A 26,103-nucleotide genomic window follows, 5' to 3' on the forward strand; every position below is an offset into this window, starting at 1 on the left:
GCACTAGTGTCTTCTCCTCTGCTGTCTGACTGGCACTTGGCACGTGCCACATCCGGCATGCTCCTGGCACACGTTACACCTGCTGCTGCTGCTGCATTGCCCTGCTCCTGCTGCCTGTGCAGCTCCCACCGCCAGGGTGCCACAGGCCACTGATACCACCTATATTTAACCCAAACCACAATTGCTGCGTAATTTTTTGGAGGTGTCTGGGGTGAAAACTGTCATGTCCCAGTTGTGCGGTTGGACTTTGGACACAATGTGGGCTGCACGACTGCTGTCTGGAACCTAGGCCAGCTTTTTTTTTTTTTTGGGGGGGGGGGGATTTTAAGTCCCCACATCATCAATTAGTGTTCCCCTTTACAAAATAATGATGCTACATGCCTCATATACCCTAAAAATGTTTTAAAGCAATTTAAAGGCCACTTCCGGTTTTCTATCCGGATATCTGAATTTGGATACTGTGGTCGGATATCCGATTTGCATTCGGATCAGAAAATTTTGAACTCAGATATCCGAACCGGATCGGATATCAGGGTATCCGGATCCGAATCGGATCCGGATTTTAAAAAAGGGGTATCCGAGCATTACTACCTGTCTGTGTGTGACAGGTGCACATTGTAATACCCATCACTGCATATACCTACCTACCTGTTGTTCACTTCAGTGCACCCACCTACCAACGTGAGCTCACGCAGTGTCACTGTGCCTGTCCGGTACCTGTTTGTGTGTGACAGGTGCACATTTGTAATACCAGTCATTGCATAATTGTTCACAGTACCTGTGTGACCGCACGCTGTGTAATATACTACTCTGAGCATACCTGTTAACTGCACCTGTGTGACAGCTGCACATTGTATTGTAATACCAGTCACTGCATACATTTCACTGCATTTGTGACTGCACATTGTATTATACCTGGCAGTCAGTGCATACCTTTCACTTGAATGGATGGCAGACTTGCCCTCCATAACAGATTCTCGTTAAAGGATTTAAAATTGATTCGTCTCATATACAGCAGGGCCTCCAAAGTTCTCCTGTATTGTTATTTTTTGTCATTACCTCGGGACTTGCATGCAATGCCTGCTGCCTTCCTTGGATGTGTGGTGATAGCCGTTTCTCAGGCTCCAACTCCGGAACGGAATCAAACCCTGACTCTCCAGCCGTACGCTTTCTTTAACAATGGTAGAGAAAGAACCATCGACAGTATGAGCAGCGATGGACTACTGGGTGTGCAGGCTTGACCTGTGGCCAGACCTGTCCCAATTTGCCATCCAACTTCTGTCTTGCCCTGCCTCAAGCGTCCTGTCAGAAAGGACCTTCAGCATTCAGGCATTATCACTGAGAAGAGAAGTCGCCTAAGTCACAAAAGTGTTCAGTACCTCACCTTTATCAAAATGAATGAAGCCTGGATCCCAGAGGGCTACTGCGCGCCCCAAGACTAAGAAGTCAGTCCCCGCACACAGCATCTCTGCCTGCATGCCGTGTTACTGCCTGCCCCAAGACTAAGTCGCTCCCCACAGAGCACCTCTGCCCACAGGCCGCTTGACTGCCTTCTCCGCCACCACCAACAGGGTCCAGGACTCCAGGTGGATGCCTGAATTTTTAAGGCCGCCGCTAGCAGCGGCCGCTAAAATAATTTTTCTGGTGCGTGTACATGACTGCCTAATTTTTCTGGATGCACTGCAGCAACAAAACAAAAGGCATGTACATGTGCCAATTCCCCTTCGTGATCATTACCTTGCCGCGGTGAAGGGGCTTGCGTATCACAATGAAGCCATGACCGATGGCTATATGAATGTCTGGGGGGGGAGCACACCCAAGATAATAAGGTCGTTGCTTCATTGCGGATAGACCAAATTTGATCAGCTGGACAGTCACTGTTGTTCTATCATTGAGCTACCACAGCCCGGCGACCATATGGGCTTGAAAACCGCCATGGCCTGCACTCTCGCCATGGTGCACATTAGTCCAGCACGGCCGTCACAACACAAACAGCTGTGCGTTACACAGTGAGTTTGGTGTGTCAGTCAAGGCAGTGTGAAGCAGTACTCTAATTACACTCCCTGATTGATGTATACACATGCAAGATGTTTTAAAGGACTTTAGGCCTGCAATTTAGCATTCACTGTGATTTCTGCCCTTAAAACGCTGCTTTGCGTCAAATCCAGATTTTTCCCCGGGACTTTTGACATCTATACCACTCCGCCATGCCCCCTTCCAGGTGTTGGACCCCTTAAAACATCTTTTCCATCACTCTTGTGGCCAGCATAAGTGTTTCCAGTTTTCAAAGTTCGCCTCCCCATTGAAGTCTATTGCGGTTCGCGAAAATTTGCGCGAACGGAACTTTTGCGGAAGTTCGCGAACCCAGTTCGCAAACCGAAAATCGGAAGTTCGGGGCATCTCTATTTAAATAGTGCTGACATCTTCCACAGCGCTGTAAAGACTACATATTATCTTGTCGCTAACTGTCCCTTGAACGGGCTCACAATCTAGTCCCTGCTACAATTATATAATGTATGTATCATACAGGGAGTGCAGAATTATTAGGCAAGTTGTATTTTTGAGGAATCATTTTATTATTGAACAACAACCATGTTCTCAATGAACCCAAAAAACTCAATATCAAAGCTGAATATTTTTGAAAGTAGTTTTTAGTTTGTTTTTAGTGTTAGCTATTTTAGGGGGACATCTGTGTGTGCAGGTGACTATTACTGTGCATAATTATTAGGCAACTTAACAAAAAACAAATATATACCCATTTCAATTATTTATTTTTACCAGTGAAACCAATATAACATCTCAACATTCACAAATATACATTTCTGACATGCAAAAACAGAACAAAAACAAATCAGTGACCAATATAGCCACCTTTCTTTGCAAGGACACTCAAAAGCCTGCCATCCATGGATTCTGTCAGTGTTTTGATCTGTTCACCATCAACATTGCGTGCAGCAGCAACCACAGCCTGCCAGAGAATGTTCAGAGAGGTGTACTGTTTTCCCTCCTTGTAAATCTCACATTTTATGATGGACCACAGGTTCTCAATGGGGTTCAGATCAGGTGAACAAGGAGGCCATGTCATTAGTTTTTCTTCTTTTATACCCTGTCTTGCCAGCCACGCTGTGGAGTACTTGGACGCGTGTGATGGAGCATTGTCCTGCATGAAAATCATGTTTTTCTTGAAGGATGCTGACTTCTTCCTGTACCACTGCTTGAAGAAGGTGTCTTCCAGAAACTGGGAGTAGGACTGGGAGTTGAGCTTGACTCCATCCTCAACACGAAAAGGCCCCACAAGCTCATCTTTGATGATACCAGCCCAAACCAGTACTCCACCTCCACCTTGCTGGCGTCTGAGTCGGATTGGAGCTCTCTGCCCTTTACCAATCCAGCCCATCCATCTGGGCAATCAAGACTCACTCTCATTTCATCAGTCCATAAAACCTTAGAAAAATCAGTCTTGAGATATTTCTTGGCCCAGTCTTGACGTTTCAGCTTGTGAGTCTTGTCCAGTCGTGGTCGTCTTTCAGCCTTTCTTACCTTGGCCATGTCTCTGAGTATTGCACACCTTGTGCTTTTGGGCACTCCAGTGATGTTGCAGCTCTGAAATATGGCCAAACTGGTGGCAAGTGGCATCTTGGCAGCTGCACGCTTGACTTTTCTCTGTACATGGGCAGTTATTTTGCGCCTTGGTTTTTCTACACGCTTCTTGCGACCCTGTTGACTATTTTGAATGAAACGCTTGATTGTTCGATGATCACGCTTCAGAAGCTTTGCAATTTTAAGAGTGCTGCATCCCTCTGCAAGATATCTCACTATTTTTGACTTTTCTGAGCCTGTCAAGTCCTTCTTTTGACCCATTTTGCCAAAGGAAAGGAAGTTGCCTAATAATTATGCACACCTGATATAGGGTGTTGATGTCATTAGACCACACCCCTTCTCATTACAGAGATGCACATCACCTAATATGCTTAATTGGTAGTAGGCTTTCGAGCCTATACAGCTTGGAGTAAGACAACATGCATAAAGAGGATGATGTGGTCAAAATACTCATTTGCCTAATAATTCTGCACTCCCTGTATGTCTAGGGCCAATTTTTAGGGGGAAGCCGATTCATGTATCTGTTTGTTTTTGGGATGTGGGAGGAAACCGGAGAGCCCGGAGGAAACACACGCATACACAGGGAGAACATACAAACTCCTTGCAGATGTTGACATGGCTGGGATTTGAACCAGTGACCCAGTGCTGCAAGGTGAGAGCGCTAACCACTACGTCACCATGCTGCCATGTTGCGGTTTCTCATTCCCAGAGGGACAGGATTGCAGTAAATGCGAACGGGAGAGATGCAACGATCTTGAGCGGCAGTGGTAGGTAAACAGAGATGCTTATCTACTCCCCTGTGGGACATAGATAAGCATGGCAAGAGGAGGGAAGTGGTTAATAACCAAACTATATCAGATTCAGATTTTACTCTTCACCTTTCTACCAGGTAGGAAGCAGAAACAGCTTTTCAGAAAATGGGAATAAGAAGTAGAGGAGTTGTTCAAATCCCTGTGTCCTTATTTGGAAACCTAAATAATGTCTTCCATGGCAGTTTAGCACCGTTACGATTGGAGAGAGTCACAGAGTTGAGTTCCACGTCACACTTCACGTGACTACAATGCTTCTTTTTTTCTATCGATCGTAATGGTGCTGAACTCTAGTCACAAAGATGTACAGCCCCATTTGAAAGCATCCCCTCACCATTCTAATGCAAGTCTTTTATAGCAGTTCAGTAGCTGATAAACAGTCTATTGTGTTTGATGGGCACCTGGTAACTGTCAAGCAGTGGATGGACAGCTATCCAGATATGAACCACTAGGGAACCATATTGCAGAACCAATACATATGAATAGCCCTCTACACTGGTAACACACACAAGGACGCTAATGGTGTCTTTTTAAATGAAAGATGAACTCCACTTAAAGAGAACCCGAGGTGTGTTTAAAGAATGTTATCTGCATACAGAGGCTGGATCTGCCTATACAGCCCAGCCTCTGTTGCTATCCCAACGCCCCCTAAGGTCCACCTGCACTCTGCAATCCCTCATAAATCACAGCCATGCTGTGAGGCTGTGTTTACATCTGTAGTGTCAGTCTCAGCTGCTCCCCCGCCTCCTGCATAGCTCCGGTCCCTGCCCCCGTCCCTTCCCTCCAATCAGCAAGGAGGGAAGGGATGCAGGCGGGGCTGGAGTTCTGCAGGAGGCGGGGAGAGCAGCAGACTGACACTATAGAGATAAACACAGCCAGCTCTGACAAGCTGTTTGTCAGCAGCGTGGCTGTGATTTATGAGGGATTGCAGAGTGCAGGGGGACCTTAGGGGGGTTTGGGATAGCAACAGAGGCTGGGCTGTATAGGCAGATCCAGCCTCTGTATGCAGATAATATTCTTCAAACCCACCTCGGGTTCTCTTTAAGGACCGGGCTCATTTGCTGTGATCTGTGCTGAATGGGCTCTCCAGCCCACAGCACAGATTGTGTTTGAGCCAGGGCGACCAGACTTCCCCCTTTTCTCCCCACTACTGGGATGTCCTGCTGGGGGGGGTCTGATCGCCGGCCCGCTCATCAAAGCCCCCCTCAGCAGCGATATCAAGCCTCCCTCTCTTTCCCTCCCTCCCCTGCTACCCCTGGGTGGCACAGGACGGCGATACGTCCTGCGCTGCCTTTGATAGGCTTCAGCCTATCAGATGCCGGTGATCTCCGGCCAATCAGTGACCGGGGATCGCCGATCTCCTTTACGGCACTGCTGCTGCTGCTTCCCGCGTGTTTACATTAAGCGTGCGAGCCATGATCGGAGGCTCGCAGGCTGTTCATGGAGACACCCTCTGTGAACTGACATGGAAAAGCCACTCGAACGAGCGGCAGTTTCCATGTAAAATCACTAACGACCAGCCGCCGCCTATCGGCGTAAGGCGGTCATTAAGTGGTTAAAATTATGTAATGAATAAAATTGCTTTCCTCACCCTGATTTACTTTCTGAAATTTATCACAAGGAGCGACATCTTTAGTCCTGTCAGGTGCAGCTCCATAAAATGTTTGTTTCTAAGAATTACTAAGCCAGTGAAAATAATGCATGCAATAATTCTTCATAGCTAAGAAGCCTAGGCTAAGCATTACTGGAAGGACAAGGTTTCATACCAATATACAACAATATTTTGCTAAAGGAAGTGTTTCTGATACTGAAACCAGGAAAATTACTATAAAAAGTGGGTATCCTAAATAATTGACTGCATTTCACTATATATCACTACAGTGTATATTCACCAGTTCTAAAATGATTGCCAAATAAAACTTCAAGAAATTTTAAATAATTTTTTTCAATTATTCGGTTTGTATTTGGTTGATAAATAAAAACAGGTAAGAAAGATTAAACATCACACGAGTGACATTTGTTTGGAGCTCCACATGCTGGTTGGACTTGCAACCTTTGTTATTCTAGAAATGTTGTTTTGCTGCTGCGTACTAAAGATCACACATGTCCATGGTAGACATTAGCAGAAGATTAGGGTCTTGTGATGTTAGCGCCTTGTATAATGCACCAGTGAAATAAGACTCTGTTCCCCTCGAAATAGCCTCGGAAATGTTCTATCAGTTACAATGTAACAAAGTTATTACAATGTGACAACTTTGTTACATTGTAACTACGCCGCACCCGACGTCACTCGCCGCTCAGCCGCCGCAGCAATTACGCGTCCGTGCAGGACGCTAAGTCCCCGCAGCTCCCGCTGTCCACCCCGCCCACATCTGTCACCCACATGTCACCCACATGTGGGTGACATGTGGGAGAGGCGGGGAGGGCAGCGGAGCCGGCGGGGACTTAGCGTCCTGCACGGACCCGACAGAGCTCTGAGCTATATAGCTTAGAGCTCTGAGAAGCATCTTTGTATTTGGGCTCCAAGGAGCCCCATTGGTCCTTAGCAGACCAATGGGGTTCCTTTTGATTTGAAGGAACCCCATTGGTCTGCTAAGGACCAATGGGGCTCCTTGGAGCCAAAATACAAAGATGCTTCTCAGAGCTCTGAGCTATATAGCTCAGAGCTCTGTCGGGAATCTGTGCAGCGCAGACGCGTATGCGGCGGCGGCGAGTGACGTCGGGTGCGGCGTAGTTACAATGTAACAAAGTTGTTACATTGTAATAACTTTGTTACATTGTAACTGATAGAACATTTCCGAGGCTATTTCGAGGGATCATTTATTTAAAGGGACAGGTAAGTATTAATGGTTAATTAAGAATATTAAAGGACTTTTTTCGTGGTTATGTTTTTTGTTCAATTAAAATACTTTTTCTAAGTGTTTGTGTGTTTATTTACTTTTAACTCTTAAAGGAAATGGGTAAGGGGTACAAGTATCATCTGGGGGACCCCTTTTTAAAGGGGACTCCCAGATTCCACCATGAACCTCCCCCCCAGGAAATCGCGGCCTCCACCTCCACCGCCCATCGGAGGTGGAGAAGAGCCCCTTGTCCTTGGATTGGACAAGGGCTCGGAGGGGGAGGGGAAAGCTTGGCTGCCCCTCCCCTTCCGAGACCCCCCAATCCATGGACCATGCGGGCTGGTATAGTCAGGGTGCGGAGCCCCACGCGGCCGGTGCTCCGCATCCTGGCTATCCCAGCCTGCATGGGGGACAAGGGGTTAAAGAGGTCTGGGAGGGGGGACCCCACGTCGTTTTTTTTAAATATTTCCCACACTCAGAACGAAGTAAGTAAAACTCTTCCCACTTGGGGGAATCTATGAAAATAATACACTATTGTTACCTGTGCAAAAAAAACTGACATTTTCTGCATTTAAAAGACATTTTCGCCCTTGAAACTTAAAAATCGATTTTCTCAAAAACTATAATGTCTTTTTGAAAAAAAAATGTTTCCTCTTATTCCCACTGATCCCCTTAATATACCCTGGGAATTTGGTGTTCCTAAACTTTAAGCAGGCTTTGCTATTAACCGTTAAAGTCGGCGGGTTTTTAAATGTTTACATTTTTCCTTTGAAACTTTAACATCGATTTTCTCAAAAACTATAAGGTCTTTTTGAAAAAAAAATGTTTCCTCTTATTCCTCCTGATCTCCTTAATATATTCTCCAAATTTGAGGCTCTTAGCATTTAAGGGGGCTTTGCTATTAACCCTTAAAGTCGGCGGCTTTTTTATATTATACGGAGCGTTACGGTTTAACGCGAAATTACGGTAGCGTTTAATGCGAAATTACGGCATGAACGAAACACGAAATTACGCGTTGAAAATTACGCTTACGGTATTTTCAATTACGATTTTAATGGCAATTACGCTACTGTAATTTCGCATCGTAATCGCAAATTTCGCATGCGTAATTTTAGTAATGCGAAATTACGAAAATTTCAGCTCAACTCTACTCCAAACTAAGGAAATGTTTATTTGCAGTATGCAATCTTTTCTAAATCAAAGACCATACAATACATTGAAAACAATTTACAAACGTATTTTCAGGACACCTTTTACCACAACAACATGTAGTAGTAGTATACCTAATTTTATGTCAATTATCCTTTTTCAGCAACAGAATCACTTCCTATATCAGTATATTGCTGTATAATGCTATGTAACCCCATCCCTCCCACTGATGTTTTGCCTAGGCTATTTAGTTATGCAGCTTTCTCCTCCTAGTGCACACAGAGACCAGGTGTTTCTGCTCAATTCAGAACATGCATTCTGCAGTGATGCACCTTGCTAGCAGTAAAGATGTTGCCACCAGTGATAATTAAAGAATTTAAATCAGGGAGAGAAAGGCTTTTACAATGGGCAGACACTGACTAAATTATATATACAGTAAATGAATATTGTAGAATATACTATCACTTCAGTAGTCCTTTAACCACTTGTAAACTTGTCACATTACAACATGTATGTAAGCATGTCACCTATACCTGCAGCACACGTAAATCCTAATCCTGCCCAATTCCCTCTTCACCACCTGTAGCTGTCATGTGACCTTTTATACAATTATTATGTATACTTATTGTTACACATACTGCGTAACATTGACGAGACAAAGCACTAGAGGCAAATTGTATAATATGTACTTACGAGTTATGAACACTGCAGTTGTAGAAAACAAAGTTTGTGCTGGCAAATGTCATTCCTGTTTCTTTGGACTTCAGTTGTAGTTGGACAATGTGATGATCACCTAGAAAAGAAACCACAGAATTCTGGAGTAAGTTGACAAAGTTTTGTCGTATTTGCACTGTTAAATGGAATTTAGAACTTTCACTTTACTCTTCGATTGCATGGAGAACACAAATTGTGTTGTTAGGACGTGATAAAAAAGCAAGGAGGTCCTTTGGATGCTTGAACAGTTTATTCTTGCATGCTGCAATTTAGAGGAGGTCTATGCTTAATTCAGGACATGGCCATCCTCATGGCTGCTGAGCCTCAGTCAACGCAGAGATCCCCATATTAGTTACTGTAACTCATTTACATGAGGAAACTTAGAATCCTCAGGGAACTTTCATTACCCCCGCATGATCAGATGTCAGATGTCCATACAGATACCAAGTAACAATGTATAAAAAGTGACTATATGATGCAGGGTCTTACTTGATGGCCAAAAATCAGCTTGCACAAGTGAGGAGTTCCCACATCAGGAATGCTGAGAGGATTTTTACCTAATGGCAGCATGCAACACAGAAATGTGCCAATAAGGAGTATGGGGGACCTGTTGATCAGTCCATTAAGCAGATACATTTTCGTTAGCAGTTTGGAGATCTACAGTGAAACGTTGCTAGTCCTGCATCTTCCACATACACCGTGGAACTATGCATACTCAAGACTAGCCATGAGAAATGATATATTAGAAATGTGAAAAGTTGAGGGCATAGCTAGCAGATGTTTCACTAAAATTGATAGCTGGGATGATTTTAATGATTTTTCTGATCTACTGGTAAGCACTTCTGTACTACCTTCCTCTTTCCATCTAACAGAAGAGAGCTGGAAACAGGCCCAGATTTACATCACAGGAGCCCATAGGCACAGATATCCTGGCACCCTAGACGCCACCCTCCATGAACCTTCAAACACCCGCCGAATCGCATCACAAGTGTGCTGGCTAACAAGCTGTCACTTCTCCCTTACTTCCCTTGACCATCATAGGTAGCTACAGGTGCCCCTTAGTATTAGGTAGCCAGAGCTATCCTCAATATTTAGTAGGTAGAGGTCCCCCCAAGTATTAGGTAGCTAGTGGTGCCCCCGACTGAAGGGAGATCTGGTCAGTGAAACCTCTTATTTACACTCTACTCGGGACTCTGCAAAGGTAAGGCAGAAGAGAGGCACTTGAAGAGGGGAGTGAGCCGCCTTTCCATCATCAGGCGCCTGTAGACATGTGCCTACAGTGCCTTATGGTAAATCCGGTCCAGGCTGGAAACCTTTTAGCATCATAGTATGTACTGCCAATGGCTAGAAGAGATTGTTATAGATGCACAGGTCAGTCCTACACCGCCCAGTTCTCACTCCAGTAACATACATCTATACATCTAACCACTTCTGACAGTTATAATAAGCATAGTGATTATGCTACTATTCACAGAAACAATCTATTCAGAAACGAGTAAGGCATTTTTATACATCCAATCACCTATTTCAATTTCATCTTGACTGTTATCCATCCTTGCATAATCCAATCAATTATTGATCTCCTCACCAAATTCCTGCTTGACCCAAGTCAAAAGACCCATTCTTACATCTTACTAAATGGCCATTATCTTAATATAATATACCCTGCTAAATTCTGCAACATCTACGTAGTATGAGCAGCTTATATTGACTTATCCTATTTGATCAGTACGGACATAAGCACCTCTCTCTATCAAAGCAGACATTTGTTTGGATTTCCACATAGGTAGGTTAGCATTGTTTTGTAGGAGTGTCAGGAAACATTAAAGTGTGTGTGTGTGTGTGTGTGTGTGTGTGTGTGTGTGTGTGTGTGTGTGTGTGTGTGTGTGTGTGTGTGTGTGTGTTTGGTTGAGTAAGGTTTCAAAACAGTTTAGGACTAGATTGGGATTAGGACTAACAATGGGTGTAAGTTAATGTTAGTGATAGATTAAAGGTTATGTTAAGGGGGGCATTTGGGAGCAGTGTGTTTGTACCATGCTTACACCTCTCACAGTTACCCTAGCAATCAATGCACGGTTATCCGTAGCAATAGTTATTGTGTGTCTGGATGCACGTAGATGGATATTGGAAAATCAAGTTCAGAAAGGAGAGGACAAAAGTCAGATTTAGGCCATTGAAGATTATAATTCAGCTAGGTGTGGGCGGCCATAAACAAACATGCAGACAAGTTTATTGGTGATTACAAGGACTAGCAAAATGTAAAACTATATTTTCAGCATGTTTTCCTTCCTCCGGTTCATAAACTTTTCTTCCACATAACAGGCCGACAAAAAAATATTTTTCTTTAGGATTGTATAAATCTGAAAGGTTCGTCACCAGCCCGAGTTTGGATAGACTTATCATTAGTGAAGGGATATGATTTATGCAATGTGCTCAAAAACCTAAAGTGAATTAATGTATATAGCCAGAATCTTGGTCTGAAAGAGAAGATTCAATATTTTACAGATTCAGCACAACCGCAAAAATAAAAAAAAAATGCAAATTCAATTCAGCTGAAAGCTGCACGTTTTCAGAATAATTATTGCTTTGGGGAAGAGTCTCTAACTAGCCATATATAAATATAGCAATTCATGGGCAGATTTTACTAGAAAGCATACGGCATACTGCTGCTAGAATTCTTAACGTTCTTAAAATCGCAGAAAACTAAATTATATTTACCTTATTGTCATCATCCCCTCAAAACAATCAAGTTTTAATGACTTTTACAATGGCCACAATTTTTGTTTTTATTTTGTGCTGGTATAATCATTTTCCCAGATGTTTATGGTTGCTAATCTGTTATGTTATGCTAGGATAATGCCAATACTAAGTTATTGCCAATGCTACGGGATTACTATTGCTGCAAAATTGCTAGCACTATGCTAATGTTACACTAACAATCTGGAAGGTTTCAAATTCCCCACAAAAACAAAAAATAAAATCACTGGATAAACAACTAGCACAAAAGATAAAATATGAGAAGTTTTAAAGTAGAACTAAAGTCCCCGCAAAAAAAGTTTACAGCAAAGTCACAAACGTGACTTTAGTTCAAAAAGCATTCCAGTTCAGTGCTTAGGGACTTCTGTTGAAGGTACTGGCCCTTATTCAATTTTGTTTTTCTCCTAATTTTTCACCTAGGAGATATTTTCCCACCTTATCAATACAATGCCATTTAAGCCACCAGCTAGCAAGAAATTTTTTATATATATATATAATATTTTGACTGTTCTTTGCACCAACTTTTGGAATTTTTTCTAATTGCAGATTGCTAATAAATTTTAGAAACAGAAGATGAAACATTATCTTCTAGGAGAAAACGTAGGAGAAAAGGTCAATTGAATAAGGCCCGTGAAGTTTTGCATGTTTATCTACCATCACTGGGTTTGCATAGTGTTCCATCCCTGCTATGCTGCTGGTGAATAAGGGCCCTTTTCCACTAGCAATCGCTAGCCTTAACGCTGAACGCTAGCGATTGCTGAATCGCAATTACCGGCGATTCCCCGACGTTCGCGGCCGCGATTTTGCTATGCTATGCACTGCATAGCAAAATCGCGGCAATTATCGCTCCGCCGCACGTTCGCGTTCCCCGCAAAAACGAATTGCGGTAGTGGAAATGACCTACCGCGATTCCCATGTTAAAAAGCAAACCATAGCGATTGTAAAATCGCTAGCGGTTTGCGTTTTTGCGATTCAGCCAGCGCAAACGCGCTGGTGGAAAAGGGCCCTGAGTGACATGAAAATGTATAACCTTTCCAACACTACTATTACCAAGATTATTATTATTATTTTTTGCATACGAGTATAGTTTTAAAGGTTGAATCTACAAACATTTTAATCAAAGTGTTGAAAACAAGAAAAACAAAATTGAGTGCCCCCAATAGTGTATTATTGGATAAATTGTAGCTGCAAATTGAAATATTCTCACAGGTGTGGGTTGCCAAAGTTTAGGCAACCACTATATGCACATGAGGGGATATTAGACCTGTCCCCACTCAGGTTAAGAAGTCGCTCTCCGTAGAAGGAAACAAGGGTGTGCACACCAATCTGACAGAGGCGCTGTGCTTTATACACACACTTCTAAGTTACTCCTGTTGTATTTTTGCCTGAGGAAGCAGGCTTGAGACCCATGAAACGTGTTGCATATTTTTGGAGTAAGAATTAAAACTTTTGAACATATAGAATAGTTGTGTTTGTCCTTATTTTAAATGCATGATATTTTATCCTGTTGGCGCCTCTGTTACTTCTGTACACTATTTTAATTAGAGTGATCTTGGCGCTGCTTTCTTTGGTAACTACCATGCACTACCGTGCCATGTAAGTATGAGCAAGCACATTGGCTTTATTTGCCACGTGTCCTTTAGCCATTCATTGGACTAGATCATTAAATTATTGTGTGTGTGTGTGTGTTTTTTTTTTTTGGGGGGGGGAGGGGTTTGGCCGTACTTGTGCTAGATTCTCAGCAGAGGCAACGTCAAACAATTGTCTCCACAGAAGTCTAACGTGTACAATCTTGACAGCAGATCTAAAAATAGAAAAGCTGTAAAGGCTGAGGCTACATTCACAGTGGGATGTTGTGTTGTAATGTGACGTTAAGTCACAACTCAGCAATACAACGCAATGCAAAAAAAAGGTGGTTACACACTTTAACGCTGCGTTACCGTCGCATACAGTAGGTACAGTAAAGCATACATGAAATGAAAAGTATGTTTCCCTGTACCTGGTAACGTGTGTGCTTAGAGGTAATGCACTGCAGCAGTGCGTTACCATAAAGCTAAACTTTACAATGTGACGCTAACAACGCACTGTGAACGCCCCATAGGATTATCATTGCAGTGCGTTAAGCTATGTTATAAGACCTTATAACGCAGCTTCACAACGTCCCACTGTGAATAAGCCCTGAATCACACAGGTGAAGTATGCAACTATGCATCCAACACCTGTAAAGTTGGTCCAAAAGCTGTCAGGAGTCTGAGTGAATGGGCAGCAAGAGTTTGCATACCCCCCCCCCCCCCCCCGCACCATATACACAAAAGCTATAATACTTTGTGAATGGCATTTTAAACCACTGCAAAAGCCTAAATCAATACTAAAAATAACAGTCCATGTCCAAACAATGTAATAATTTTCCTTTTTTTTCTGGAAAAAGCATTGCAAATATCATTACAATAAATGTGTTTAACTCATGCCTACACCATAACATTGAAACCAAAATTATAGCCTTCCTGTGCTGGACTTCATGTACTTACTATAACTATGTTTATATGTGACTGTATAGGCAGCCCATGTATACTAAGATAAGGGGGAATAACAATTTAAAGCTAGCATGGTAAGTTAGATAAATAACAAGCGTGTGTATTTATCAACTGCATGGTGTGTGCCTTAGTTTTGTTTCCAATTTATTCAGCACACATACTCCCGTGTATGCTTTGCTTTGTGACCAGCAGCTTCTCTTACCACAGGGAGCTGAAAGTCTGTACTTGCCAACTTTCTGTCATTATCAGACACTGACCCTGCACTCAGCATCTCTTCCCGGGAGGCTTCTCAGGATTCTTTAGAAAGACATCTTAACAAAACACTGAGGGCAGCCAAGTGTGAGACCTTCCTATGATGAATAGTTATTCAGGCCAGGCACACAGTGAGGCTTCAGTTAAATTAGCTACTGCACCTAAAATGTATCTCCCAAAAGCAAGCTATACTTTCCTTTTAGCGACTCCCCCTAATTAGTACAATTAAAAATGGCACAAATTAGAGGTAATCGGTTAACAACAGTAACTGTACCACTGCTTGCTAGATATACAAACTACTATTAACATTAAGGGCAGCACGGTGGCGTAGTGGTTAGCTCTCTCGCCTTGCAGCGCTGGGTCCCTGGTTCGAATCCCAGCCAGGGCACTATCTGCAAAGAGTTTGTATGTTCTCTCTGTGTCTGCGTGGGTTTCCTCCGGGCACTCCGGTTTCCTCCCACATTCCAAAAACATACAGATACGTTAATTGGCTCCCTCTAAAAATTGGCCCTAGACTACAGTACTTACACTACATAATATAGATATATGGCAATGGTAGGGATTAGATTGTGAGCTCCTTTGAGGGACAGTTAGTGACAAGATATATATATATATATACTGTACAGCGCTGCGTAATATGTCGGCGCTATATAAATACTAAATAATAATAATAATAATGAACAGTATTAAACTACAGTAAGCAATCATTTCTTTTTACTAATCAGTGAGTTGAAGCATGATTATTATAGTTTTGTAAAACATCTTTCTAACATCTGTCAGTGCCAATGCATAAGAATGTCAACATGTATAAAAATGAAAGTTGTATTTTACGTAAAATATAAAATAGTATAAAAAAAAAAGTATTTTATTTTTCACTGCTAAAGTGTATAGTGGTGTATTTGGGTGCATTTTACGTTTTGGCCACAAAATGGCACTACACATAGTTCCTGATCACTGTAAACAGTAGATAATAACTAGTGTGTGCATCTGTTTACTTTTAGTTTTGGTGACCGAGAGGCTGGGTCTCACTGACGTTTCTTACATTCACCACAGGCCTGGTGATCAGGGTTGGGAACAGCTGTTTCCCACTACCCGATCACAGAAGGAGGGCACTGCAGCGAAAGCGGTTGGGAGCGATGCGATAATCATGAACGGTGGCAGTAAGTACATAGTGCATATATATATACATATATATATATATATATATATATATATATATATATATATATATATATATATATATATATATATATATACACACATACACACGCCCTGGTGGTATAGAACTAGTTAAAACACCCCTCAATTACTCATATGGGAAAACTCCATTCAAGTCAGTATGTGCAAGAGCGGTTACGGTAAAGTTTTAGATTTTTGAGCACATGATGTTAGCTCTTTATAAAATGTAATACTAACAACAATAATTCAGAATCCATGTCGTAAAGAGTATACAAAAATGTTCATTTCCACACTGACTCATAGCACATAGTTAGCTGTAGGGAACGTAAAGAGTTAATGAATGACAATAATTGTATAAAACAGCCCATGATTAAATGCACGCTTCTGACCTGTTTGAACCCATACCTCAATTATTTTCTTCTTCCTCCAAATGATTCATTAATCAATCACTGCAAATTGACCTTGACAATCTATCTCAAAGAAGTTTGCTTTGTAAATTTACCTGTCAGAGTAGTGCACTGCTGCCCATCTGCCACTTGTTGTTTTGACAACCTTGTTAAGAGCCTCCCATTTAATGGACCAGATGATTGAATACAAATATTATTCTTTGACACAAAAATGATGGCAGGGATTGTATACAGTGTGAATTGTATTATACATTGATTTGTGCTCCCAAGCAATATGAACAATAAGAAAATACGCTTTGGTCTGTTTAAGAACAAGTTTGTGTTTTGTTTTTAAATCAAAAGCTATTACAATTGTTGCTTTTCAATTCATCACAATTAAAACCATTTATATTTATAGACTGAGCACACTATGTTGCAAGAAGATATTTCTATTTGAACCTACCGTATATACTCGCATATAAGCCGACCCGCATATAAGCCGACCCCCCAACTTTTACCTCAGAAATCAGGAATAAGGCATTGACTCGCATATAGGCCTCCTCCCCAGTATAGGGTAAATAGTCAAGGGGCACAGCATAAATAGCCAGATGATGTAAATAGCAGGGGGGTAAATAGCAGGGGAACAGATGCCATAAGGCAAAGTTATGATGCAGGCTCAGGTAGTAAAGATCCTCCTGATACATAGAGAGGGCAGCAGCTTTTAATCAGTCATTGCCTGTTTGGGGAAGTATTTATTTTGAACTCCTAGCTAATCTTTCTGCAGATCTTCACGTTAATTAATAAGGACAGTGTAAATAGTGAGAGAAGCATGCCTTGCAGCACTGGTACCCCTGCTGTGTTCTGTGTCAGTGTCTATGCCAGGCAGCCCCCCTTGCAACATGGTGTGGGGTGTGGAGCGCATCAGACAACTGACCTGTGTCCCGTGTGGCTACAGTGGAGCAGAGTGGGGAGAGAAGCATGCCATGCGGTGCTGTGGATCCCGTGCCCTGTGTCTGCCCTTGCAACATGATGTGTGGCATGTGACAATAGGATAACTGAGCAGTGTCCCCGTTGTGACAGAAGCAGAGATAGAGGCATACCGTGTGTACTGGGGATCCCCACTGTGCTCGGTGTGTGGGGCAATAGGATGACTGACCTGTGTCCCCATTGTGATCAGAATCAGAATTTATTTCGCCAAGCACGGTTGGACCGTGCCCGGAATTGGGTTTGGCACATTGATTGGCGCACAGATAGTAGTAACGCAGAGTTAGTAATAACACAGAGATAGTAATAATACAACAACAACAAAATAATGCAGAGAAGTACAACAGAACACGAGCGATACAACAGAACAGGAGTAATACAACATTTGCAGTAGCGCAGTTAGAGTTCCATCAGGAGTTACAGTGTGTAGCAGAGGGTAGTGAAACTAGTGCAACTAGGCCAGCAGTAAGCAAGCAAGCAAGCAAGAGCGGCCGCAGCCAAAGTCAGGTCTTAGGCCGTAGATGGCAGCAGGGTGGGGGGGTTAGAGGGGTGGGAAGAGTTCAAGAGTCTAACGGCTGTGGGAAAAAAAGTGTTCATGCGCCTGGTGGTCTTAGCAGGGATGGACCGAAACCTCCGGCCCAGTTTGAGTCGGCTGAAAGACCTGTGACCAGGATGAGAGGGGTCGCCCACAATTTTCAGTGCTCTTTTACGCAGTCTGGTGTTATAGATGAGATCTAGAGGGGGGAGGGGTTTTCCGATAATCCTCTCCGCTGAGCTGATGACCCTCTGGAGTTTATATCTGTCGCTGGCGGTGCAGCTAGCAAACCAGACCAGAATGGATGAGCAGAGGACCGACTCGATTGTAGCTGAGTAGAAGGACCTCAGAAGTTCATGGGCCATGCCGAACTAGTTGGCGAAGGAAGAAGAGTCTTTGTTGCGCTTTCCTCTGGGTTGCGGTAGTGTTTGCCCTCCAGGTCAGGTCATCAGAGATGGTTGTTCCCAGAAGGCGGACACTGGGAACCCTAGCGACCTCAGTGCCCTCAATGTATATCGGGGGAGGGATGCTGGCATGCTTCCTGAAATCAATGACCATCTCCACTGTTTTGGCCGTGTTGAGAACCAGCCCGTTCTTGCTGCACCAATTGCAGATTCTGTCCACCTCCTTGCGGTAAGCCTGCTCGTCGTTCTCACTGACGAGGCCAATAATTGTGGTGTCGTCCGCAAATTTGATAATTTTGACAGAGTCCTCTGTGGATATACAGTTATTTGTGTATAGAGAGAACAGGAATGGTGACAAGACACAGCCTTGAGGGGCTCCAGTGTTGGTCACTCTGGGTCTGGAGGATATGTCACCTAGCTTAACAACCTGGGACCTGTTCGAGAGGAAGTCTATGATCCAGAGACCAAGGGTTGGATGGACATTTAGCTCTGTGAGGTTGTCGTGCAGAATCCGGGGACAGATAGTATTAAAGGCTGAGCTGAAGTCCAGGAGGAGAATTCTAGCGTATGAGTTCGGCCTGTCGAGGTGGTCAGTGATAAACTCCAGGCCGATGTTAATGGCATCGTCAGTGGACCTGTTTGCCCTATACGCGAACTGGAGAGGATCCAGTCGGTCCAGGGTAGCGTACTTGAGCAGCAGCAGGACCGCTCTTTCAAAGGTCTTCATGACCACTGATGTTAAGGCCACAGGCCTGAAGTTATTTAAGTCAGAAGCGCCAAGCTTTTTCGGGACAGGAATGATGATGGAGTACTTGAAGCAGGTAGGGACTTTCCCTTCGGTGAGGGACCTGGTAAAGATAGAGGTCAGGACGGGGGCCAGCTGACGTGAGCAGGACTTCAGACATGCAGGTGACACACCGTCAGGGCCGGATGCTTTCCTGGCGTTCACGGAGGACAACAGGTGCAGAACATCGGCCTCGGATACTGTCGCGGACGGGCATGTGCTCCAGCTGGGTTCCAAGCTCTCAGGGGAAGAGGGGCGGGCAGAAGGAGCCGGCAGCTCCCCAGAGGTGCCCGGAGCCTCAAACCTGCAATAAAAGTTGCGGAGATCCTCGGCTAGCTTGGGGCAGGGAGTAGCCTGTTGGGGTGGGGGCTTATAGCCGGTGGCAGCCTTCAGGCCCTTCCAGACAGCCCGAGGTTCGTTTGAGCGGAGATTGTTCTGGATCCTTTCAGCATAAGACCGTTTAGCGGTGCGCAGTTCCTTGTTGAGGGAGTTCCTTGCCGCTCTGAAGTCCTCCAGGGAGCCAGACTTGTGGGCGACTTCCTTACGTTTCCGCAGTTGGCGCAGCTTGCTTGAGAACCACGGTTTGTCGTTAGGGTAGATCTTAAAGGACTTGGTGGGTACACAGGATTCCTCACAGAAGCTAATGTAGGATGAGACCGCATCGGCCCACTCATCTAGGTCGGGTGATTCCAGCGCCTTCCAGTCCGTGCAGTCAAAACACGCCTGGAGTTGGAGTTTGGCTTCGTTAGACCACACTTTAGTGGACTTCAGGACTGGTTTCGCTGACTCCAGGCGCCGTCTGTAGGTTGGAACCAGATGGATGAGGCAGTGGTCAGAGGAACCGAGAGCTGCCCACGAGACGGCCTTGTAGGCGTCCTTTAGAGGCGTATAACAGTGGTCTAGAGTGCTAGCGTTTCTGGTGGGGCAGACCACGTGCTGGTGGTAGCGTGGAAGCTCGCGCCGGAGGTTGGCTTTGTTGAAGTCGCCCATAATGATAAACAGAGAGTCTGGAAGGGACGTCTCCCACTGCATGATGATGTCGCTGAGGTCCCGTTGAGCAGATTTGACGTCGGCATCGGGGGGAATGTACACGCCCCCGATGACGTAGGAGGTGAACTCCCTGGGTGAGTATGAAGGCTTGCAATTGATGAGTAGTAGTTGCCCTATTGATGAGTAGTAGTTCGAGGTTCGGGGTGCACTTTTTGGCTAGTAATGACGTGATGGTTGCGGTGGAGAGAGCAATGGAGTGCCGAGAATCCCTCTTTAGTTTCTCCGTGCGTCTCTGTTATTGTGCCTCAAGACGCCACTAGATGGCGTCATAGATATGAGACACGGCCAGCCCATCAGAGAGCTACGGGGATCCCCGGCGAAACACGTGATGTTGTTGCTCTCCGCTCCGCTCCTGCGACAATGGGGGCACACTGGTCAGCCGTCCTATTGCTACAAGCTCCACATTATATCACGAGGGGGCGAGCACAGACACCCAACACAGCGGGGTTCCGTAGTGCGCACGGTATGCTTCAGTCCCTGCTCCTGCCAACGGGGACACAGGTCAGTTATCTCATTGCCGCAATCGGGCACAGATACCGGGCACAGAGTTCCGTAGTGCGCACGGTATGCTTCAATCCCTCCTCCTGCCGCAACGGGGACACAGGTCAGTTATCCTATAGCTGCACACTCAACACCATTTTGCGAGGGGGAGCAGGCACAGACACAGGGCACAGCGGGGATCCCCAGTGCGCACAACATGCTTCTCTCTCCACTCTGCTCTAGTGTAGCAACAGCATGCCCGCGGGACAGTTATTACCGCAGACGCCATCTGCGGGCACGGAAACAGCTGGGATGTGTGGACCAAGTACATGACTCGCATATAAGCCGAAGGGGGGACTTTTGAGCACATTTTTTGGGGTCAAAAATTCGGCTTATATGCGAGTATATACGGTATATAATTTCTCTTTGAGAAATTTATAAGCAGCAATGTTCTGTGGCATTGAAGTGCTATAAACCTATAAGTGCTAATAAATGTGGACTACAATTGTTTAAATATGCAAGCAATAAGTTTCAAAACAAAGAATTCTAGATTTTCCTTTATTTAACCACTTGCATATCAGCAGTCTCTGGCCCATTAGGGACCAGAGACTGTTGGTAGCGATGCATTGCCACACAGACCCACCACTGCCTCCGATCACCTGTCACTGCGGGCCCCTTGCTCTGCCGTTGCTATGACAGTAGAGCTTTGTGCGCCAATTTGGAGCCGAGAGCTCTGCCATCATAGCAATGGCACAGCAATTGGCCGGTGGCTAAAATTAAGTGGCACGATCGCCATTAGCAGCGGGTCCGTACCAGCACAGTAGTAGAAATCTATGCCCTGGCAGGAATAAGCCGCCACAAACAGGGCGTAGATTTCAATTACCACAGTCTGGAAGTTTTTGAAATAATCTGTGGCCAAATATATAGCCAATATATATAGCCAATTATATGGCACAAGACCACCAGCACAGTTCACAGAATTGCCCACTTTGATAATTTATGTCCACTTAAAGTCAATATTTCTCACCATGGACTGAAGCCATTTTGTTTTGGTTTAGAGTAGTACACCAAAGCTAATTTTTGGAGCATCTAAAGTTTTTGTTTTCTTTTTCTTTTTCAATTCTGGAGGCAAGAAATTCCCTTGCATAAGCTTTTTTGTTTTCTTTAGTTTTTTTTTTCGTTTAAATACATCTTTAATTGAAGGAACAGAGGAATTAATTATTATATCATTATTTATGAAATTATTTGTATTTATGTAAACATGATAAAAAATAAAATAAAAACCACATGTCGGTGTGTAGGTCTTGTCTGAATGAAGTACAATGAAAAGAAACATAAGAAGGTGACAAGCAAGTCAGGAAGTGACTGTCCCGGATCTGATACTTCTTGAGTCACAGTATGTCTTTTCATTGTGCTTGAGGTCGACTAGTCCCGAAACGATCTTGTACCATCGCACAAACCTATGATTGCATGCATCAAGTGGCCTTTGACATCTGACTTTCTAACATGGGTTGCCATGTACCTAATGGTTAAATAATATAGCGATTATTGTTAGAACATGTCATGGTTTAACTGATGATTTAATTGGTGTGGTGATCACCTAGATATTAGCTATCCTGCTAAAATAGCCAAATTCCAAAAAAGTAGAGAAGTGTGTCAGCACAGCCATGTTTTCCCCATCTCTGGCAACCATAGTGTAATAGTGTATACAAAGTAAGCAAACACATCAAGACATGTGTATTGCAAATGTATTTATGCTGCTGAGTATACACCTCCTATGCCTCATATACAGATATATATTAAATAGCAACTCCAGGTACGAGTAAAATTTGTGAGTTGCTAATGTGAACTAGGAGGAAAAAAGTATACAACCCTACTTCCAAAAAAAGTTGTGACATTGGGTAAAATGTAAATAACATAAACTAATGGTTTGCCAATCAAACAAATCCTTTATTCAAAATTGTAAGAAACATAACACAGCAAATGTTCAAAATGGGAAATATTACTGTCTCTTGATAACTTCATTCCATGCATAGAAGGGGTAAAATACGCACTCGCAAGCATGTGCACGGACGTATGTCCCATGTGTGCGCGTAAATCAGCAAAATGGATAATTATTAAAGGGAACCTGAAGTGAGAGGTATAAAGAGGCTGCCATATTTATTTTCTTTTAAGCAATACCAGTTGCCTGGCTATCCTGCTGATCTTCTGCTTCTAAAACTTTTAGCCATAGACCCTGAACACACCTGCAGATCAGATGCTGCTGACTGTAGTCTGACAAGATCAGCTGCATGCTTGTTTCAGGTGTGCGATTCAGACACTACTGCAGCAAGAGAGATCGGCAGGACTGCCAGGTAACTGGTATTGTTTAAAAGGAAATAAATATGTCAGCCTCCACAAACCTTTCGCTTTAGGTTCCCTTTAAATATCCTATTTGCACTAATCATGCAAAATTAGGATGTTTATAAACGTCCATTCTGCATCAAGTGGTTAATTTTGATGCCAGCAAGTTTTCAGTTTTGTCTGGAGTGTACCTTTCATCCACAAGCAGATTGATTCAGTTTATATGCCTTTTGAGTACTAATAGATAACATGTTTCAGATTATGAAAATCCTTCCAAAAACTGATTAGGAAAATGTACATCTGGTACTAAGTTCTGAAATTGAAAACTGTAAAATAACAAAAATAGTTTTGTTTTTTTAAATCACTCTCTATATAATAATTCCTGCAAAACATTAATGTTCTGCCGAATGATCACAAATTACTCAAAATGTTTAGCAGACCAGCTCATCTCTATATCTAAGGGGTTGACTTGGAACCTAATTGCTCCATTTTGGTGCTAATGCCAGTTAAGCACCACTTCATGAATAAGCTAATTGGCAGTATATACAAAGTAGTTCTTGTAAAGCCTTGAAATTAATGGATATAAACTTTTCTTACAGCTTTTTAATGCTTAATTAGTAGATTCTTGACCACTAACAATGGTTCGGGAAATGCACCACATGCAACGCTACTGCACTGTCTTTAGAGTGACTTTGCAACAATTTTTTTAAACCGATACAGATTATTTTTTCCACATTTATAGATTCATTAAATTATAAACTGATCAAGTAATCATTTCATAAATATAACCAAGCCTGTTCCAAAACATAATAAAAGTTACTAATAACTAACAAAAACATACCAAAACACAAAATACATCTTTTGATGGCTACCTAATGTGTTTCATGCAAACATTGGATCTCATCTGTCAATATGTATAGAAAAGAATACTCTTGTCTCCAAAGACGCGAAGTCCTTTTTCAAAGTTTTCTAGTTGAAATACAAACAATCATAAGAAGGATCAGATCATGAAAGGCCGTCAAAACTGTTCTAACTTCAGACATGTTTGGAAAAACAACTCATTATTAGGGTAAGCATTGGAGTGTAAAACTTCTACAACCACCCGATCTAATAAGTTGATTATCTTGTATAAGTAAAATTACTTATTTCTACAACTCTTGAACACAGAGCCATTGTGCCTAATGGTACATATACTCACTGACAACTTTATTAGTAACACCTGTGCACTTGCTTATTTATGTGATTAATATGGCAGCAGTGCATAAAACCATGCAGATGCAGGTCAGGGGCTCCAGTTGATATTTGCGTTGAACATCAAAACAGAGCAAATAGTCATATAGGTTATTTACCCAAAGTAGAGGCGGTGGTGCATGGTGTACTTGTTTCACCATTTAGAATTCAATATTTCTTGGAATTCATATGCACAACATTCTTTAGAATGTATTCAGAATGATGCCAACCATCCGATGAGCAGCGGTTTTACACATGAAAATGCCTTGTTGATGAGAGAGGTGAAATGCCAATGGCCAAATCAATATTTACATAGGTGTAATGGCACTACTCCACCATTGATTGTCTAACCTTCACCAATACCCCTATTGTTAAATATCCTCCCCGATGTCTTGTCCTTACCTTTTCCCCTAACATATGCACCTTTTTGATAGCCAATCTGAACCACCATCCCCAAGTTCCTATTGTCTTAGCCCAGTCATGGCTAACCTTGGCACTCCAGCTGTGGTGGAACTACAAGTACCATGAGGCATTGCAATACTCAGCTCTAAGCATAACTCAGGGAGGCAGGGGCATGATGGGATTTGTAGTTTTGTCACAGCTGGAGTGCCAAGGTTAGCCATCACTATCTTAGCCTGATCTTCTCCACTGGGCATACATTCATAATATCTGAACTGCCCCTGAGACTTTATGGGGATCTGACGTGAGAAGAATACAAAGGCTGTCATCTTCACACCATTTTAAACAATTCCAGTTGCCTGGCTGTCAGGCTGGGCTTTAGATGTTTAGTCTTTAGTTTAGTGGTTTTCAGTCACACACATGCAACAAGCATGCAGCCAGTGGAGTCAGATCCGAGTCAAGGCCTCTGATCTGCGCATTCTGGGCCAGTGACTTAAAAGTATTAGATACAGAGTATCTGCATGATATGCAGGCAACTGGCTTTTTTTTAAAATCAGAGAATGAAGATGGCATACCTCTAACTCCTAAACCTAACTCTCCTAGATACACATCAAACTCCTCATCATACCTGACACTATGTTTTTGCTACATGTCCAAACACTCTCAGGTAACGGCATCTACTATACTGTTGGTGCCCAACCCATATGCTCTATCAGTGCACTATTGTTGGTGCCTAATTGTGCAACATGTGAAAGGTTTTGTGTCACAGAGCCAGTAATGCATGCAGCACTTACTCCACCTGCTTTTATATATAATGCCTATACAGCTAGATAAAATAATAAAAAAGAACCCCACTTTGCATGTCATTGTCTGAAGAGGATTGCTGTAGATGTTACTCTGCCCCTTAGGCCTCGTTCACATCAGGGCCGTTTCTGTGCGCTTTCCACAGCGCACTGCCCTGTGCGTTCAGCAAGGTATTGATTTTTCCATGTAACTAAATGTAGCTGGTTCACATCTATGCGCTGCGCTGAGCAGCGTTACAGAAACGTAGTGTTGCAGGCATTTCTGTGCGTTGAGCTGTAAAGCGCACAGCAATGCAAGTGAATGGGTCCGCTTTTTTAGCGCATAGAAGCGCGTACAAGCGCATAGAAGCGCATGCGTTTTTTACCCCTAATTGGAGAAAAAAATACATTTACATACAAAAACAAAGTTTTATTGACAACTGCTGCTGCTACAGTAAACAAAACGTGATTTAAAGAAGCGCAGCGCAACGCACAGAAACGCGGACTAAAGCGCGCACAAGCGCATGCGTTTTTTACCATGCGCTTTAACACGTTTTTCAGCGCAGCAGATGTGAACGAGGCCTTAGGGCCTGAGCCCACTAACGCAGTTGTACGCAGTTGTGTCCGCTTTTCAGCAACACATCAATGTTACAGATGCTGAAAAGCGGATACAACTGTGCACAACTGCATTAGTGAGCTCAGGCCCTTACTGAAATTCTATGAAATGTTTACATATCATATGATCATTCAAAGTCATCTCGGTAACATGGCTCACAGGTTTTGATACCAATTTTATTGGCTATCAGCCTACAAAAATCAACTTGTACTGCAGGTCTAGGAAGCCTAATGCTACAGATGAGGAGAACTGTGTTTTGGGCTTGTGAAAGGTCTA

The 26,103-nt window shown here is 43.3% G+C and overlaps 1 protein-coding gene across 2 annotated transcripts in view; it reads right to left on the reverse strand.

Annotated features, from left to right (window-relative positions):
- The window catches only part of PLXNA4 (plexin A4), a 910,299-nt gene that overhangs the window by 242,617 nt on the left and 641,579 nt on the right, over positions 1 to 26,103 (reverse strand). For both annotated transcript variants that reach the window (XM_068276018.1, XM_068276019.1), the window contains one exon: positions 9,092 to 9,191. In XM_068276018.1, coding sequence (XP_068132119.1) covers positions 9,092 to 9,191 — 100 coding nt within the window. The remainder of the gene's footprint in view (positions 1 to 9,091; positions 9,192 to 26,103) is intronic.

The sequence above is a fragment of the Hyperolius riggenbachi genome, chromosome 3 (assembly GCF_040937935.1).
Source record: "Hyperolius riggenbachi isolate aHypRig1 chromosome 3, aHypRig1.pri, whole genome shotgun sequence".
In the NCBI taxonomy this organism is placed as follows: domain Eukaryota; kingdom Metazoa; phylum Chordata; class Amphibia; order Anura; family Hyperoliidae; genus Hyperolius; species Hyperolius riggenbachi.